Genomic DNA, 20,737 nt, shown 5'->3' on the forward strand with positions numbered 1-20,737 from the left:
AGCACACGGCCGTGTTCCGCGGCCGAGAGCGGTCCATGGTAACCCGGTCGGGATTCCTTCTGACAGCAGGAGCGCACGGCGTCATTGGTTGCTATGACGCCGTGCGCTTCATGCCACCGCTGCTGTACAGTGATACACTCGATCTATACGAGTGTATCACTGTACAGCAGCGGCGGCATGAAGCGCACGGCGTCATAGCAACCAATGACGCCGTGCGCTCCTGCTGTCAGAAGGAATCCCGGCCGGGTTACCACGGACCGCTCTCGGCCGCGGAACACGGCCGTGTGCATGAGGCCTAATGCTTAGGTAGATTTTGTTGTGGAATTGTGTAAGATATTGTACTGTGTGTAGCGTAGTTCAGGATTATAGTGCTATTACTGTACTGTGGTGTGGGCGTCTATATGTACATATATTTATAACCATTGATCTTTAAATATATATTGCAGGATCACAGGCTGAACTGGATGGACAAATGTCTTTTTTCGGCCTTATGTACTATGTTATTATGTATTATTAGACTGTATACTTGCTATTGTGTAATAAATATTTTATTGTTCATAATACAGTGTATAGTGTTTTTGGTAGTCGCCGCCGTAGTATATCGTAGTAGCTGTAGCAGTAAGTCGCATGTAGTTTAGTTCAGTGTAGAGTGAGGCAACAGAGTTAGTTTCCTTTCATAGTATAAATAGGCAGAGTCATTACTAGACGACTCACGCCTATTTATGAATATTATTATTGAGATTAACCAAAATATCAATAATTAATATTCCCTTTTACAATGACCACCCTGTAATTCAGCAGCGGTGGTCATGCTTGCACACTATAGGAAAAAGCGCTAGGTCTCTGATGGCTGGTGCTGCAGCTGTGGTCATAACCCTTGGAATCGAGCAGTCTATATTGTGATGGAAAAATGAATCCAACCAGCAACGGAGGCAATATGGGCAATCACAATATATTAGTAAGTACCTTGTATTAAAGGGGTATTCCCATCTGAGACAATGGGGGCATATCGCTTGTCTGATAGGTGCGTGTCCTACCTCTGGGACACCGAGAACAGAGCGTGAAAGGTGGTGGCTGGGTTTCCCCAGGTCCGGCCACCACCAAGCGTTTTCCCCACAGAAGTTAATGGGAGCGCACCAACTTGTGCGGCCACCGCTCCCATTCATTTCTAAGGGGCCAACAGAAATAGCCGAGCCAGCGGTGTGCCCTCCGGGACTTTGCCAGCTGCCTTTAACTTTCTCTACATGATAAATGCCATTTGCTGAAGTGACACAACCCCTTTAAGTGTGCAACGCATAGTAATATTATTATTTGAACTGCTATTATATGCATGCTATAGGAAAGTCACAATTACTTACAGACCTTAATACGCACAAATGCTGTTCTAGGAGCGGGGGATGACCAAATACAGACAAATTAGGTTAATAAAACTACTCATTACTGTAATTTATTGCTGTGTTTTCCTGTCTATGCTGGGACTAGAAAAGCCAGGTCACTTTGCAGGGCTGCACCTGCTGGGACACTCAGTGCCACAACCCCAATAGTTTACTGCATGGTGTCCCTGCACAACCGTCATCCAGCCACTAGGTGGAGCCCGTACACCAACTATAATCCTGGTCTCAGTTCCTGTGTCTGTGGAGTTGATAGAGCTATCCTAAGATCGCCTTCTGATGACGTCATTCAACAGCGTCTCAGTGTGACAACAGGAAAATGAGCTAGTACCTACTGTTATTGTACAGAGGACTCGATAGCAGAATCTGCTTTGATCATTGAATGAGATCGTCATGGCAGAGCTGGAGATCGGGCAGCACTGTGATGTGGAGCACTGCGGGCAGCTGGGTAACTGATGTGTCTGTGATTGGAGAGATTTCTACTAATTCAGAAAAGTTGTTGCATGATCTATTACTTGTAGGATTTCATGGCATGCAATGTATCTAGGATATAGATCCGCAATTTTATATCATTAAAAATGTGTTCAAATACAGGAGCGATCAACTCGGACTAAACAATTGTGCTGCAAAACATCATTGAGCAGTATAGAGGTTGGAACAGAGCAGGGTGATCACATACCTGAGTACAATAAGCATAGTAAACAAAAGATAAAAAACATCCTGCACGATGTAATAAATAAATATGCGGATGTCGCTGGCTACATTCATGAAAAAAAAAAAAAGAAATCACAGGAAAAAATAGATGCAAGAATTCTATATGGACCAGGCCCTCACTCTGATGTAATAAAATCTCAGACTAATACATTTTGATCAAACACATCTGTGCCCGCCTACCAGCGCCAAGGTGGTCTCAGATCAGGCAGGTCCTACACTAAACCTACCTAAGCCGTTGGGCTTCTATGTTCAGGAGCGCAGACGGTGTGCTGCTCCTAGTCACCTCCAGCAGCCATGAGAGGAGGAGCAGACACACCTATATGTACCACCTAATCAAGGCAGCTTGTTTGATAGGAAGGGCAAAAGTGCAGAGGAATGCTACTCCCAAGATAAAATAGGAGCGCATTCACAGCTGAAGGTGCCACTCCCTCAAGCATATAGTACATAATAATCAAAAATAACAGAAAAAAGATAAAAACATGTAATAAATAAATATGCGGATGTCGCGTGCTACATTCATGAAAAGAAATCACAGGAAAAAAAGTTAATAATGCACTAACAAAATAGATGCAAGAATTCTATGTGGACCAGGCCCTCACTCTGATGTGATAAAATCTAAGACAATACATTTTGATCAAAACAATAAGCATAGCCAGCAAAAAGAGAAGAAAGAACGTGATGCCGGGTCTCGCTACAGCAGACCTGATGGCATCAATCTTCTCTCAGATCACGGTTCAGTAACATGCGCTATAACTGCCTATACACATAATGTCCATGTCCTCCATAGGTGTCAGTTCTTGCGGATACCATGGTTAGAAGGAGCCTATTACCATGAAAGCAGTACAATCTGCAGGCAGCACGTTATAGAGCAGGAGGAGCTGAGCAGATTGATATATAGCTTCATGGGTTAAACTTGTAATTTTGACATTTATATCTCTGCACTTTCTGAACTCAAGTTGTACATGGGGGCCATCTCAGGGCTTGGTCCAGGTTCATGAGGTCCCTTGGGCGATAAAGTCTCAGTGGACCCCCTTGTGGCATTTTGCACGGCGAACGGGGCAATGAAACTGCATGTATTAGGCCTTATTCACACGTCAGTGTTTGGTCAGTGATTTCCATCAGTGATTGTGAGCCAAAAACAGGATTGGAGCCTCCACAAACAAAAGGTATAAGGGAAAGATCTGCACCTGTTCTGTGGTTTTTTTCATTTGCACCCGATTTTGGCTCAATATCACTGATGGAAAACACTGACCAAACACTGATTTATAAATAAGGCCTTAGGCTGGGTATTCACATAATGCTGTCAGTGTTAAGCCTCATTCACACGTCCGTGAGATACCGGACTGGCATCTTGCTTAGTGCAGGAGCGCACGGCGTCATTGGTTGCTATGACGCTGTGCGCTTTGTGCCGCCGCAGTACAATAATACACTCGTATAGAACATATGAGTGTATTACTGTACTGGGGCGGCGGCGGCACAAAGTGCACGGCGTCATAGCAACCAATGACGCTGTGCGCTCCTGCACTAAGCAGGATGCCAGTCCGGTGTCTCACGGACTACGTTCCACGGACGAGTGAATGAGGCTTTATTCAATACATTCCAGAAGAGTTACATAGTTGCCAAATACAATAGACAGATCATGTGCACCGGTACAAAAAAAAATGTGAGGCAACACTAAAAATACCCCTGTAATGTGCACCACTACAAAAACTACCCCCTAATAATGTGCATCAGTACATATCAGATCCTTAGATCAGACCCCCATATCAAACCTCCATGTCAGAACCTAGTTTCAGACCTCAGTTCAGACCCCCATTAGACCTTCATGTCAGGCAACACCCCCACCTCCGTATCAGACCCCCTTTAGACTATATTCATCTTTACAACATAGACCTCCATGTGAGACCCCCATATCAGACCTCAGATCAATACTCCATGTCAGATCCACCCCCCATATCAGACCCCCTTTAGTACTCCATATGAGACCTCAGCTCAGACCCCCATTAGACCTCCATGTCAGACACCCCAAGTATCAGACCTCCGATCAGACTTTAAAATAAATAAATTAACTTACCTCTCCTGCTCCACCACCACTCTCCCAGTCCGGCGTTCTCCCCTGCAGTTGTGCTCCCTCGTCTTCTCTGGGCCCTTGCTGCACAGTAATCTGACTGCCTGCAGCGCCAGGCCATAGTGCACGTTCTACGTCCTGACGCTGTAGGCGGTCAGGACAGTGGAGCGCACCCTGGAGGAGACCAGGGAGGAGGGGTGAGTACAGCGCTCACAGCGCTTCACTCCCCCCCCTCCTCCTGCAGACTACTGAGCACTTCCATAATGGAAGCGCCCACTAGTATTCTCTTTATAAGACGCACTGCGTCTTATAAAGCGAAAAATACAGCGCCACTTGCAAATACGACCGCTGTGACCCCTATAGCTACGCCAGTGGCAGCGGACCCGGCACTTGCCCGGGTATGCCGGGTGCTGACGCTGGCCCAGGGCCATCTTATCGGTGACCAGTGGCAGACTTGGCATTTCTAAGGACTCAAGCAAAAATAATGTGTGATGGGCCCTGAATGAAGACATTTTGGGGTCACTTCAATTAAGGAAGCTCTCTCTTAAAGGGTTTCTGTCACCTGAAAAATGGTTATTAACCTGGCTGACATTAGCGATGTGCTATGTGCTGAACATAACTCACTGCCTAAGGCCTTTATTGATAAAAATGTACTTTTATAATATGCTAATTAGCCTCTAGGAGGGGGGGGGTTGAACCTGCTCCTAGAGGCTCCATTTTCCCACCTCTTTTCACGCCCTTCTTCTCTAGATTGACAGGGCCAGGCAGCGCTGCTCTCCTACCTCCGGCCCTATCTGCAGGGAGGGAAGGACGTTCGGCGGCTGCTGGCTTCCTTACTGAGCCGAATACTGAACGGCGCGAGATTTACACGGCAGACAGGGCCGGAGGTAGGAGAGCAGCACTGAAGGGCGGGAAAAGAGGTGGGAAAACGGAGCCTCTAGGAGCAGGTTCAACGCCCCCCCCCCCCCCCGCGCGCGCTTCTAGAGACTAATTAGGGTATTATAAAAGTACATTTTTCTCAATAAAGGCCTTAGGCAGTGAGATGGCTCTAATATAGTTATGTTCAGCTTACATTAGCACATCGCTTATCTCAGCCAGGTTAATAAACATTTTTCAGGTGACAGAAACCCTTTAAATTCAGCATCTAGACAAAAACAGACATAACGGCTCCGAGTACAGATAATTTAGTAGATGTTACTTGCAGTTCTATGTAACACCACATATACAGTCAGGTCCATAAATATTGGGACATCGACACAATTCTAACATTTTTGGCTCTATACACAACCACAATGGATTTGAAATCTTATTTTACATCCAAATCAGGTGAACGGTGCAGGAATTACAACAGTTTGCATATGCGCCTCCCACTTGTTAAGGAACCAAAAGTAATGGGGCAGAATAATAATCATAAATCAAACTTTTACTTTTTAATACTTGGTTGCAAATCCTTTGCAGTCAATTACAGCCTGAAGTCTGGAACGCATAGACATCACCAGACGCTGGGTTTCATCCCTGGTAATGCTCTGCCAGGCATCTACTGCAACTGTCTTCAGTTCCTGCTTGTTCTTGGGGCATTTTCCCTTTAGCTTTGTCTTCAGCAAGTGAAATGCATGCTCGATCGGATTCAGGTCAGGTGATTGACTTGGCCATTGCATAATATTCCACTTCTTTCCCTTAGAAAACTCTTTGGTTGCTTTTGCAGTATGCTTTGGGTCATTGTCCATCTGCACTGTGAAGCGCCGTCCAATGAGTTCTGAAGCATTTGGCTGAATATGAGCAGATAATATTGCCCGAAACACTTCAGAATTCACCCTGCTGCTTTTTCAGCAGTCACATCATCAATAAATACAAGAGAACCAGTTCCATTGGCAGCCATACATGCCCACGCCATGACACTACCACCACCATGCTTCACTGATGAGGTGGTATGCTTAGGATCATAAGCAGTTCCTTTCCTTCTCCATACTCTTCTCTTCCCATCACTCTGGTACAAGTTGATCTTGGTCTCATCTGTCCATAGGATGTTGTTCCAGAACTGTGAAGGCTTTTTTAGATGTCGTTTGGCAAACTCTAATCTGGCCTTCCTGTTTTTGAGGCTCATCAATGGTTTACATCTTGTGGTGAACCCTCTGTATTCACTGTGGTAAAGTCTTCTCTTGATTGTTGACTTTGACACACATACACCTACCTCCTGGAGAGTGTTCTTGATCTGGCCAACTGTTGTGAAGAGGAAAATAATTATTCGGTCATCCACCACAGTTGTTTTCCGTGGTCTTCCGGGTGTTTTGATGTTGCCGAGCTCACCGGTGCGTTCCTTCTTTTTAAGAATGTTCCGAACAGTTGTTTTGGTCACTTAATGTTTTTGCCATTTCTCTGATGGTTTTTTTTTTTTTTTTTCCAGCCTAATGATGGCTTGCTTCACTGATAGCGACAGCTCTTTGGATCTCATCTTGAGAGTTGACAGCAACAGATTCCAAATGCAAATAGCACACTTGAAATTAACTCTGGACCTCTTATCTGCTCATTGTAATTGGGATAATGAGGGAATAACACACACCTGGCCATGGAACAGCTGAGAAGCCAATTGTCCCATTACTTTTGGTTTCTTAACAAGTGGGAGGCACATATGCAAACTGTTGTAATTCCAACACCGTTCACCTGATTTGGATGTAAATACCCTCAAATTAAAGCTGACAGTCTGCAGTTAAAGCACGTCTTGTTCGTTTCTTTTCAAATCCATTGTGGTGGTGTATAGAGCCAAAAATGTTAGAATTGTGTCAATGTCCCAATATTTATGGACCTGACTGTAACACACTGATGATGATAATATAATAATAATAGACGATAACTCTCTGACCAGATAATGTAGATGTCGGGTACAGTCCTACATAACACCACATATAACATAGTGATGACTCTATGAGTACAGACAATGTAGTAGGTAGATGTCACCTGCAGTCCTATGTAACACCACAGATAACACAGTGATACCCCTCTGACTACAGATAATATAGTAGGCTACCCCGCAGTCCTGTGTAACACCACAGATAGCACAGTGATAATTCTCTGACTACCGATAATGTATAGATGTTACTTGCAGTCCTATGTAACACTACAGATAGCACAGTGATAATTCTCTGACTACAGATAATGTATAGATGTTACTTGCAGTCCTATGTAACACTACAGATAATAGTGATGACTCTGAGTACAGATAATACACAGGAATCTCTGAGTACAGATCAGGTGCATGTTATCTGCTGGGCTGAAGACTCCTCACTGCAGCTGATAGGGCCTTAGTGAAGGAGGGAGCCTCTGGGGCCTAACGGAAGGGGGCCCCAAGCAATTGCATTGTTTGCGTGGTGGTAAAAAGACCACCACTGTCAGTGACTGACAGCTATCTCTGTATACACACTTACACAGAGAATGCTATCAATCACTGATGACACCTCCCCTGTGTACAGCTATCAATGACTGACAGCTACCTCTGTATACACAATTACATAGAGAATACTATCAATCACTGATAACACCTCCCTGTGTACAGCTATCAGTGACTGACAGCTATCTCTGTATACACACTTACATAGAGAATACTATCAATCACTGATAACACCTCCCCTGTGTACAGCTATCAATGACTGACAGCTACCTCTGTATACACAATTACACAGAGAATACTATCAATCACTGATGACACCTCCCCAGCTATTAGTGACTGACAGCTATCTCTGTGCATACACTTACATAGTGATTGCCATTAGTCACTGATAAGACACCTACTTGGATGCTGATCTCAGAAAGTGATCTCCTCCATTCAGATACCCTGCACCTGCCATCTGCTCTTCACGGTTGGGAGTTTAGTGCAGGCGCAGTGTGTCTGTATGACCCTCCATCAGCGGCCATCTTACAGACAGTACCTCTATGTGGACAACACAGAAGAAGATTTACCCAACAAGGGGGCATGGCCTGTGTAATAAAGCAAACGGCACAGAAAATCACCAAAGGCTATATTAGTAAGTGGCATTAGTGATCTTACATACACATTGGTCAACCGTAGCCTAAAAATGGCCAACCCCCGATCTGTTAGAATACATCTTATGGGTCAGTTTCCCATAGAAAGCTGAGGGATCTTAAAAGCAGAAGTGTACATGTGAACAAAACCTTATGGACATTAAACCTGCCTCCAATGTGTTCCTTTATAGATTTCCTTCCCTTTGTTTGTGATGGCTGTTCAAGAGTCTTTTGGTGAGTGAATTTCTGGATATACAGGCCCCATGTTATAACAGTCACTTACAATATGCTGGGGTACGTTCACACTAAAAAAATCATGTTACTTGATGCGACATGTTACTTGATGCACATTTCATATCTGCATGGAAAAGATCCACAGCCATATGTAGTGGCAGATGGATTACCATTGGAAACAAAGGGGCATGAATAGCATGTGGATTTCTCTACAGAATAGGCATCTATATAAGGCCTCATGCACACGACCGTTGTGTGTGTGGCCGTTGTGCCGCTTTCCGGTTTTTTTAGCGGACCCATTGACTTTCAATGGGTCCGTGACTTTCAATGGGTCCGACTGCCCCCAGGCAGCAGGGGGCAGTCATGTACACAGTTCTTTTAGTATATTCTAACCTGAAGCGTCCCCATCACCATGGGAACGCCTCTGTGTTAGCATATACTGTCGGATTTGAGTTTCACGATCTAACTCATATCCGACAGTATATTCTAACATAGAGGCGTTCCCATGGTGATGGGGACGCTTAAAGTTAAAATATACCATCGGATTGGAGAAAACTCCAGTCCTATGGTATATTAACTCCTGACTTTACATTGAAAGTCAATGGGGGACGGATCCGTTTGAAATTGCGCCATATTGTGTCAACGTCAAACGGATCCGTCCCCATTGACTTGCATTGTAATTCAGAACGGATCCGTGGATCCTCCTAAAATCAAGCAAGACCCACGGACGAAAAAACGGTCACGGATCACGGACCTACGGACCCCGTTTTTGCGGACCGTAAAAAAAAACGGTCGTGTGCATGAGGCCTAACTGTCCTTTTGAAATACTTTTAATATGTAATAGAGACCTATCAAGGGTTTTGATCAGTGGGAGGCCCCTACTGATGTATAAGACAAGTAGCTAGAAGCACTCGGACAGAGGCCGTGTCCCCTCGCTGCTGAAGATGGGCTTAGTAGAACGTGTAAGGGCCCGTCTGCAGTCTGACGCCAGCGCTCTGTGACATAGGAGACGTTTTTCCACAGCACAGACACCCAGGGGGAGAGTTATTAAAACTGCTGCAAATGAAAAGTGGAGATGTTGCCCATAAGAAGAGAGTTGGAGAACCTCATTCACAGATGACAGACTGCCATAAAACTGCGCCTGTTCCCGCTGAAGGCTCCTTAGAACAAATCCCCCTTCGCTGCTCTGCACTACTAACTGAAGAACACTTCTGATTCCAGTTATATTGTTATATTGGCGCTCCAATACTGTTAAAGAGGCACCAAAACAGCTTCCACGATCATTAGAACAAAGGGGCCCAATATTCAATGAAGTGCCATGGCCCCATGTGGTCTTTCCCACACTGATCACACATATACTTGATGTATTCCAGATATTTGCCATTTTTACATGTCCTGTTAGATGTTTCATTGCAGCATTGAACCTTATATAAAAAAAAAAATCCAAAAATGTATTTTTTTCTTCCTGTAAAGCCTCACACATAGAAGCAGGGATTGCCATGGCTGCCCTGAGGTAAGCTAAGATTTTATTTTAAACTTTCTCAAGGCATGTACACCAGTGTTTTGCTGCAAATTGAGTTAGATTTATGATGCATTTAGTAAATCTCCCTTATTGTATGGCCTGTGTTCATGTTAAAGGGGTTATTTAAACAATAAAACATGCCCCCCAGTGCCCGGGCCCCTCATATGGATTACCCCGCTCCCTGGCACCTGTGTCGCTCCTGATCCCCGCACAGTCACCGATGCATCTCACTGTCTTGCGGATCAAAACATCTGGCTCTGGGTTAGCAGCCAATCGCAGGCCACGACGGGGATCAGCCTCCCTAGTGCCACCCGCGATGCTAGGGAGGCTCGTCCCCAACATGGCTGCTCCCCCCCCGTCACCAGATGTTTTGATCCTCTCGACGAGATGCAGCGACGGCCGTGCGGGGATCAGGAGCGACGCGGGTGCTGGGGAGCAGGGTAAGTATAATCTATATGAGGGGCCCTGGCATTGGGGGGGGGGCATGTTTTATAGTTTGGATAACCCCTTTAATGCTGACCAAGGGGTGCACAGGTAGCGGTATGTGGTGAGCCTGTGGGGGCCCGATAACTCCTCTGCCACATAGAAAGGCATAAGTACTATAAATAATTTATGTTAGATGGGGGCCCGGTTGCAAATTTTAGATTTGGGCTCATGAGCTTCAAGATGAGTTCACCAAGAACTAGAAATATCTCGTAGATCGTATGACTCCATGGCGGTCACATGCTAAATATTAGTATCTGGACTGTGTATCAGTGGTTGTTAGTACTGTAGCACATGTATGACCATGTATTTATACAGGTGACGTCAGGCGGCAGCAGTGGACAGTCTGAGGGCAGCACGCAATACCCTTGTTCTTACACAGGCTGCACCGGGAAGGAATTGGTGGAGGTGTTTTGTCCTTTCTGCAGGAAACATTTCTGCTTGAGGTTTGTTGGGTCATATAGATGTCTCAATGCTTGCCCCTCGCCCTGCATTATTCCATGTGGCCCCCTCTGTCTTTTCCAGGCATCGTCACCAGCCAGACCATGAATGTGAGAAACTGGAGGCCCCAAAGCCACGGATGTCGGCAACCCAGCAGCTGGTGAAAGAGATTGTTGGTATGTAAGTGTTCCTTTCTATTAGTTATTCATGTATGTCCAGTGCATCATATTCTTTAGGCTTAGTTCACAGTTTGTCATGCAGATGAAATCTACACAAAACTCTGCACGTCGTCTATATTGGAATGTTATGAGGATTTTTGTGGAATTAAATTAAAATCCCCATAGATTAAAAACTCCAGTGACGTCAGTTCAGCGAGATAATGAACATGCTGCAGATTTCAAAATGAAACCCGCCAAAACATTCAGTGTGGGCAAAACTCCATTGACTTGCTCCGTGTTAAAATTTTGATCATATTTGCGATGCAAAATCCGCACTGCAAATCCACATGTGAATTTACCTTTAGTGCTGTCGGTATATTTCCTGACCACTGCGCGGTGTACAGAGCTGCGATAGTTTTGGCATGCCACAGTTCCTTCTGTCTGCCTATCTGTGGGGGTGCCAGAAATCAGACCCAGGAGCGGACTTTACCGCCAGAAATCACTGAACCTCTGTTAGCCACTAGAAGTTGGCCTAAAAAGAAGAAAAACAGCAATGGGGGAAGGGAGCCCTCCTCAGCTGTGGAGTAGCAGCAGAAGAGCCCAAGCTGTACTGCCAAGCTGAGAGCGGGGCAGAGCGTAGTAGTAGGTAGGGCTCCATAGGAACATCGTATAAATTCTCATTGACTCCAATGCTAATGCATTGCAGTCTATGAGACAAGCAGTCTGATGATTATGGGACTATGGGAACCATAAAAAAAAAGTTTTTAAAAATAAGTAGAAAAATGTAAAAATTCTAATCACCCCCTTCCCCAAAATGTAAATAACATTATGTAAACAATAAAAAAAAATCACAGCTTGCAAAAAAGGCCATACTATTATAATATAAAAATATTTTTTCCATACAGAAAACTTCAAAACAGAAAAAAAAAGTCAAAATGGCTGATTGCCTTCTTTTGGTCGCTTTGCCTTCCACAAAATGTTTTAATAAAAAGCGATCAAATAGTCATACACACCGCAAAAAGTAAGGGGTCAGAATATGGTGATGAAAAAGAAAAACACATGTTTTTTCTTTTCCAGTATTAAAACGCAACTATACATATGTTGTATTGCCGTAATCGTACTGACCTGGAGAATAAAAGTAACAAGTCAGTTTTACCGCATAGGAAATGGTGTAAGAAAAAAACCCATAAAACTGTGGCGGAATGTTTTTTTTTTGTTGTCGTGTTTTTTTTTTTGTTTTTTTTTTATAATTCCACCTTCCCACCACATTTAATGCTACTGTATATGCCATTAGAAAGTGCATCTTGTCCCGCAAACCCTCTTAAAAGTTATGGGTTTGGGAGTGCTGGGGTTAAAAACGAAAACTTAAAAATTGAACATTTCCCGATCATTAAAGGGTTGGTGGCATAGTTGGGGGTTCGAGATTCAGGAACCCCGCCAATCACATGGCCTAGGCTAAGCTGAGAAAAGGGTCTGAGCTGCGATACCCAGTGCAGCCGCCATACTACGTACGGCCCTGTGCTTGGAGGAGGGGCTATCAGTGACTGACCGCTATCTCTGTATACACACTTATACACACAATGCCATCAATCACTGATAACACCTCCTTCCTGTACTGATAGCTGTTCACAGGGGGAGGAAAAAGCAAAGATAAAATTGTGTACATTACAGGTTTTACTGAATCTTTATCCCTCAAACATATATATCAATCTGCTCAGCTTCTCCTGCTCTATAACATGGTGCTTGCAAATTGCATTGCATTTTGTGGTGACACGTCCTCTTTAAGACCCTTTTACATGGTCCGAGGATACGAATGCTCAGTCTCGATAGTTTGCACCGATCACCTACGGAACAAGGAAACACAAGGGTAATTCTATCTTTTATGCAGCACTTAAAATGTTTTAGTCTGCAGCACATCACCCTGTGTATACTGCCGACATACAAGGAAACTGTACGTGGATGAACGGTTAGAGTAACGAGTGTTAAACCTCATACAGTCTTGATCATTGCTGCATGTAAATGTTGCTAACAAGCAGTGATCAGGATTGTTCCCGATCAGATTGTTCTAGAGCAGATAGGAAGGAAAGAACATAGGAAATTTTTGCAGGGAGAAGAAAGCAGCATCCTGGATGAGGCGGCACCAACGCTATGTAAAGTGGTAATATTACATCCCTGCCCCGCGAGTCCATGCCTCGTTTAATGCATGACAATATCCTGGTGGCCTTAGAAGCAGCTGATTGACATTGTATGTTGTAATTTAATCTACCATCCACAAGGACACCCAAATCCTTCTCTATAAGTGACTCTCCCAGTGTTACATCACCTAGGACATATGAAGCACAGAGATTATTACTACCCAGATGGATAACTTTACATTTATCCACATTGAACCTCATTTGCCAAGTTGATGCCCAATCACTCAGAGTCAGCTTGTAGTTTATGGACATCTTCCATAGACCGTACAGTACTACACAGCTTAGTGTCATCTGCAAAAATAGAAATTGTGCTATTAATCCCGTCCTCGACATCATTAATAAATAAATTTAATAATAGAGGACCCAGCACTGAACCTTGGGGTACACCACTTATAACCTGGGACCATTATGAATAGGAATCATTGACCACACACAGTCCTTCAGCCAGTTTTCAATCCAATTGCAAACTATACTTTCCAAGACTATAGACCTTACTTTACCTATTAAATGTCTATGAGGGACAGTATCAAAAGCCTCTGCAAAATCCAGCAACACTACATCCACAGCCGCCCCTCTGTCCAGGCTACTACTCACCTCCTCATAAAAACAAATCAGGTTAGTCTGGCAACCTCTGTTCTTGGTAAACCCATGCTGGTTATCACTTATAATATTATTTATAGTCACATACTCCTGTATATAGTCCCTTAAGAGTCCTTCAAACAGTTTTCCCAGAAGTTAAACTAACTGGTCTATAATTACCTGTGGAGGACCTAGATCCTTTTTTGAATATGGGCACCACATTTGCCTTGCGCCAATCACTTGGCATTGTACCAGTCCCTAGAGAATCTTTAAAAATTATAAACTGGGGCACAGCAATGACTGAACTGAGCTCTTTAAGCACTCTTGGGTGTAATCCATCTGGACCCGGAGCCTTGTTCACATTTACCTTATTTAACTTCTCTTGGACCATATCTACAGTTAGCCAATTGAGTATATTACTGGATGTACTAACAGCCCCAGCACCACAGATATCAGCTCCTTTCTCTTCTTTTGTATATACAGCGCTAAAAAAATTTTTTTGTAACTCTGCCTTTTCCCTATCTACCGTGACTAAACCCCCCTTTACCATTTTTTTAGGGGACCTACCTGCTCAGACCTTGTTTTTTTTAGCATTTATATATTTAAATAATTTTTTGGGATTTGTTTTGCTCTCTTTTGCCACCTGCTGTTCATTTTGTATTTTTGCAACTTTGATCTCCTTTTTACAGATTTTGTTAAGCCCTTTGTAAACTTCAGAGGCTTTATCTGGCCCCTCAGATTTGTATTTTTTAAATGCCCTTTTTTGTCTTTTATTGCCCTTTTTACAGTAGCTGTAAGCCATGGGGGGTTTAATTTTAGATGTTTATTCTTGTTACCTGAAAGAATACGTTTTTTAGTGTAATTACTCAATGTGGATTTGAAGCTCTCCCATTTATCCTCAGTATTATTATGTGACAGTAGCTGCTCCCAGTCTATGCCCTGAAATGCTGCCCTCAACCCAGGGAAATTAGCCTTTTTTAAATTCTGTGTTTTTGCTCTGCCTGACAGAGTTTGCTTCTTATAGTTTAGAGGGAATATAATTATATTAATACCATAGCTTTTAATGTATAATATTAATGTGATTTCCAGATTCCAAAAAGTCAGCTCCGCCAAACAAAGCACGCAGAGGGGCAAAAAATGCAGAGACTGCGGCAAAGGTGGCGTTAATGAAGCTGAAGTTACATGCGCTGGGGGATAAAACTTTACCTCAGGTAAGGTTTATACTGCTGTTTCAGGCTTTGTCCACACTAGCATCCCAGCTACTGTTCACAACAGTGCCATGGCAGCTATGAGGGACCTGTGTGTTTTGAATGAATATTGTCTAATCCTGACAGACAGTTTTGGTTATAATGGCGTCCGTTAAAGGGGTATTCTCAACACGCTATTTCATACTTACCTGCTCCCGGCGCGCTGTCCACTTCCTGGTTTCGGCACTCGGCAGGGGGCGGGGTCCTTCTTGATTGAAGTCTTCTCCCGGCCGGGCCGCGCGCTGTACTGAACCCGCACGCCGAGGCCGCGCATGCGCCCTGGTGACTTCTTCCTGGCAAGTATACTATACTTCTCGGCCTCGGAGTGCACGTTCAGTACAGCGCGCGGCCCGGCCAGGAGAAGAGAAGAAGTCGTCTGCGCACGCGCGGCCACCGCGATTCCTGAGAAGAGCGGTGGCCGTAACCAGGGGAGACGGAAGACAACAGTCAGGTAAGTATATGTTTATTTACTTCTAAGGGGTGGGAATTGGTTAATTAAATATATTTAGAAAAATGATCACTGTTAAATAATTAACAGATTTAACAGTGATCATTAAGATGAGAATACCGCTTTAAGGTTCCAGTAATTTTTCCATATATGGATGAAAAACAGAAAAAAATCTGCACGCCTTTCCAAAAACATAGCATGACCGTTCTGTTAGGAAATGGTGCAGATTTTCACCACAGATTTCACTTTTTGTGGGAAACTCTGGAGAATCTGTATCTATATGTACTTAACCCTTTCAAATTAAATGGCATACTTTCACATATTTGAGTGTTGTGAGTTGATGCTTAGCTACGTTAGTCTCAGTGATGGGGCAGACTCAGGAGCTGGGCTCGCACCATCACATGTGGGTACAGCTGGCACCCTGCTCTCAATTCAGGATTACTCCAATCCTGGCAAATTAACCCCTCATATACCGCAGTCAGGAGCTCTGCATAGCACATCGCTGCTCCTGCCTGTGCCCGCTCTGCTAAAGCCTGACATAGCTCATCTATGCCAGGCTTTAGGAGAGCGCGTCTGGTACAGGCAGGAGCAGCGATGTGCTGTGGAAGTCCTGCCTGCACAGCGCCCAGCGTGGACCCAGTGGAATCCATATACCTCCAACATGTCAGTGGTGTCCGAGTGTACTGTTTGAAAAGCATCATCATCACATTTAGAATAGGTTTAATAAAGTTTATGTCAAGGTTTAGGTACACTTTAAGAAACCAATGCAACAGCCATTTCTTCAAAATCCTTTACTGTCACTTCCTTAAATTACATCACCGTATTCTAGTAGATTCTCTGACGCCACAAACTCTGGCCCAGGTATTACCACTTCTGTAAGACACAGTTCTCTCTTCTTACATCCATAAATTTAGGATTTCCTATATGACAACCGGGAAGCGCTTATACTAGTTGTCTGTGTGACACATGTATTGTCTTTCTTAAGAGTCACCAAGACGAAAATATTTCACAATATAGAAGACTTGCTGAAATGTGTGTAAAAATGCTCTTATCCTGACGGAAGTATTCCAGTGTGGGGAAGGAGAGGATGTGATTCCTGTACTTGATTTACTACACATGAAGACTACGGGGGCACAGGATGCACCTACCCTTGTCTTACTAATTGCCCTGGAGCTCCAGATAACTATCAGTCTGTTAGGAGATGTACCTCCAGGGCATAACAGAAATACAGTTGCAAGAAAAAGTATGTGAACCCTTTGGAATTATATGGATTTCTGCACAAATTGGTCATAAAATGTGATCTGATCTTCATCTAAGTCACAACAATAGAAAATCACAGTCTGCTTAAACTAATAACACACAAAGAATTAAATGTTACCATGTTTTTATTGAACACACCATGTAAACATTCACAGTGCAGGTGGAAAAAGTATGTGAACCCTTGGATTTAATAACTGGTTGAACCTCCTTTGGCAGCAATAACTTCAACCAAACGTTTCTTGTAGTTGCAGATCAGACGTGCACAACGGTCAGGAGTAATTCTTGACCATTCCTCTTTACAGAAGTGTTTAAGTTCAGCAATATTCTTGTGATGTCTGGTGTGAATTTCTTTCTTGAGGTCATGCCACAGCATCTCAATCGGGTTGAGGTCATGGCCTTAAGTTCTCCTGCAAAATGTCTTGATAAACTTGGGAATTCATTTTCCCTTCGATGATAGCAATCCGTCCAGGCCCTGACGCAGCAAAGCAGCCCCAAACCATGATGCCCCCACCACCATACTTCACAGTTGGGATGAGGTTTTGATGTTGGTGTGCTGTGCCTCTTTTTCTCCACACATAGTGTTGTGTGTTTCTTCCAAACAACTCAACTTTGGTTTCATCTGTCCACCGAATATTTTGCCAGTACTGCTGTGGAACATCCAGGTGCTCTTGTGCAAACTGTAAACGTGCAGCAATGTTTTGTTTGGACAGCAGTGGCTTCCTCTGTGGTATCCTCCCATGAAAGCCATTCTTGTTTAGTGTTTTACGTATCGTAGATTCGCTAACAGGGATGTTAGCATATGCCAGAGACTTTTGTAAGTCTTTAGCTGACACTCTAGGATTCTTCTTCACCTCATTGAGCAGTCTGCACTGTGCTCTTGCAGTCATCTTTACAGGACAGCCACTCCTAGGGAGAGTAGCAGCAGTGCTGAACTTTCTCCATTTATAGACAATTTGTCTTACCGTGGACTGATAACAGCAAGGCTTTTGGAGATACTTTTAATAACCTTTTCCAGCTTTATGCAAGTCAACAATTCTTAATCCTAAGTCTTCTGAGAGCTCTTTTGTGCGAAGCATCATTCACATCAGGCAATGCTTCTTGTGAAAAGCAAACCCAGAACTGGTGTGTGTTTTTTATAGGGCAGGGCAGCTGTATCCAACACCTCCAATCTCATCTCATTGATTGGACTCCAGTTGGCTGACACCTCACTCCAATTAGCTCTTGGAGATGTCATTAGTCTAGGGGTTCACATACTTTTTCCACCTGCACTGTGAATGTTTACATGGTGTGTTCAATAAAAACATGGTAACATTTAATTCTTTGTGTGTTATTAGTTTAAGCAGACTGTGATTGTCTATTGTTGTGACTTAGATGAAGATCACATCACATTTTATGACCAATTTGTGCAGAAATCCATATCATTCCAAAGGGTTCACATACTTTTTCTTGCAACTGTAAGCAGCTCGCCCGCTCTGTGGTCCCAGATGCAAGGACAATGTGTAGAAAACACAACAAAAAACTGAAAAAGTCCAGCATCCGATAAAAGACCGTATTATACAGAGTTTAGAGATTATATAGAGGTTATAGATTTGCAACCGGCACAGTATGGATGTATGGGCAGTATGGGGCTCAGTGGTTAGCACAGGTGCCTTGCAGCGCTTGGGTCCTGGGTTCAAATCCAACCAAGAACAACTTCTGCATAGAGTTTGCTTGGGTTTCCTCCGGGTACTCCGCTTTCCTCCTACACTCCAAAGACATACTGATAGAGACCTTAGACCGTGAGCTCCAAAGGAGACAGAAAGCAATGATAATGTCTGTAAAGCGCTGCAGAATATGTCAGGACTATATTTATTTAGGCCGAAGTTGGATGAGACTTCGGTGAATTACTACTGTATTTATATCTGCATCTTAAAAAACTGTTTAAAACAAGAACCCGAAGTTGGCTTTCGTACCGAGGTACCAGCCAGTACCAAGGCCCACTTCGGATTCCTATTTTAAATTGTTTTTAAATATACAGATAGGAATACCGTAGTAATTCACCAAAGTTTCACGCAACTTTGGGCGAGACGAACTTATTAATACTTATTAGTACTTATTAATGCAGCATTAAAACGAAGTTTGTGAACGAATCGACTTCGGATCTATAATCCGAAGGTCAGTTCGTTCAAGCCTACTGATCAGTGGAATGACTGTATGCATGAGGTGTTTTGAGTGTAAAAAAAAAAGGAAAAGTCGGGGATCATTAATAAGCGTTATAGCAAAACTGAAATGTGGAAATGGGCCTGCGAGTATTATGGAGGCGCTCTCCATGCTGGGGGGCTGATTGTCTGCTTCACAAGCCTTGGCATGCAGACTTATCTCCTACTTTTTTGTACATTTCAGTCCGAAAGGGTCTACTTTCAAGTATACCTGCCCAAGGGTGGACAGGACAGAAGCAAACCCATGTTCTTCTGTAAGAAGTGGAGTATTGGAAAAGTTGTGGACTACGCAGCTTCTACAGCGAGCCTGAAAAATGACAATAACAGAGCCTCTGCCAAGGTATTTATCATGTTCCCTGTTCAGTGCCTGGTCTGCCAGCTAATATATATGACAAGTCACGGGTATTAAAGGGGTTCTCCGATGATGCAAAAAAAACCTTCAGTGGTTTACCAATGTAAAGGAATGAACTTACTAATATATTTTAGTTCTGAAAAACTATACAGATGGCGACATTTCTGTCCCCGTCGTCGCATGGTCCCTGAAGTGGCCATCTGATGGAAGCTCTGTCACCGGCAGGGAGCTTCCTTCCCGTCTCCGTGAAGTGATGAAGGGGCTGGCTGGCTCAGTTCATTAGCCACCCCAGCCACCTTCACCTTTACTAAGAACTATGGGGGTCATTTATCAAACAGAAATACAACTAAATTAGGCGTATTCCTGAAGCAGATTGGTCTAAAAAAAAGGATGCGTGACATGTGCGGGGGAAGGGCTGATAGGCGTGTCTCCTTTACCATTTTCTACGCCAGGTTTAGGTGTAGAAAATGGTCTAAGTGTAAGACAGCCAGGAAGCTGTCTTACATTTAGAACTGGCGGAGGATCTGCCGAAGGTATGTAGAGGCCGGCGCCTCTTCCTAACTCCGGCGGACCGACCGCCATTGCAGGTCTAAAATACCTAGTCTTAATAAATGTGCCCCTATTTGTTTTAATTCCACACCTATTTCAGTTCTCTGCTGGCTGTCAATGAATGGGAACATTCCTGTTTACACCCAGAACCTGACATGAAGTATGTCCATTTATAGCCAGAAAGCAAAGATCCTGAACATGGCGAGGAATTAAAAGTATAATCAGAAAATCCGGCATTTGCCGTGTACACGACAGGTTGTATTTACGCGGCGTGCCGTATCTGTCTTCCAGAAGCTGAGAGTGTGCCATGCAGAGACAGGAGCGGCTCTCCCGATGTACATCTCGGTGGAAAAGTGGCTTTCTAGTGCAGAGAATCCTTTGTATAATGGTGGAAATATTATCATTGAGTATTTGGATAATGATTGCAGTGAAATTGAAGACGTCAGTTTGTATTTATCATAGTGTCATAATAAGAGATGCGTTCAGTACAATAAATATTCTCTTTGTTACGTCTTTATGTTTCTTTTAGATCATACTGTATTGTAGCTGGGGACGTACAAGAATCCACGTCTGAGAGTAAGGCCTCATGCATTGAAAAAAAACTGAAAACGGCACAACGCCGGGGTTAATTGTGCATATCATAGCCCCCTATAAGAGATCAGGGGCTGCCAGGCAGCAGGGGGCAGACCCCCCTCCCTCCCCAGTTTTAATTTCATTGGTGGCCAGTGCAGCAGGTAAGTATGATGCTTCTAATATTGCTAAGTAAGGGGAGGCCGCACACTGTGCCACCAATGAAAATAATACAATAGAGCGGGGGGGGGGGGGGGGCGCACACTGTGTCACCAATGAAAATAATACAATAGAGGGAGGGGGGGCCGCAC

General features: G+C 43.9%; 1 protein-coding gene across 1 annotated transcript; it reads left to right on the top strand.

Moving 5' to 3' along the window:
• The first annotated feature begins 1,740 nt into the window (after positions 1-1,740).
• ZFAND1 (zinc finger AN1-type containing 1) lies at positions 1,741-20,369 on the top strand. Its single transcript, XM_040433122.1, has 8 exons — positions 1,741-1,839; positions 8,382-8,424; positions 9,898-9,937; positions 10,748-10,875; positions 10,955-11,046; positions 14,892-15,013; positions 19,140-19,295; positions 20,148-20,369. The coding sequence occupies exons 1-8, from the start codon at positions 1,785-1,787 to the stop codon at positions 20,316-20,318; spliced, it is 807 nt and encodes a 268-aa protein (XP_040289056.1). The 5' UTR covers positions 1,741-1,784; the 3' UTR covers positions 20,319-20,369.
• The last annotated feature ends 368 nt before the right edge of the window (positions 20,370-20,737 follow it).

The sequence above is a fragment of the Bufo bufo genome, chromosome 5, assembly GCF_905171765.1.
Source record: "Bufo bufo chromosome 5, aBufBuf1.1, whole genome shotgun sequence".
Classification (NCBI taxonomy): Eukaryota; Metazoa; Chordata; class Amphibia; order Anura; family Bufonidae; genus Bufo; species Bufo bufo.

What these genes read in the sequence shown, in the direction of transcription:
- ZFAND1 (XM_040433122.1), top strand. Translation starts at nt 1,785, where the DNA reads ATGGCAGAGCTGGAGATCGGGCAGCACTGTGATGTGGAGCACTGCGGG. An exon ending in AGGAAACATTTCTGCTTGAG is followed by an intron (nt 10,876 to 10,954) that starts GTTTGTTGGGTC and finishes TGTCTTTTCCAG; the next exon opens with GCATCGTCACCAGCCAGACC. An exon ending in ATAACAGAGCCTCTGCCAAG is followed by an intron (nt 19,296 to 20,147) that starts GTATTTATCATG and finishes TCTGTCTTCCAG; the next exon opens with AAGCTGAGAGTGTGCCATGC.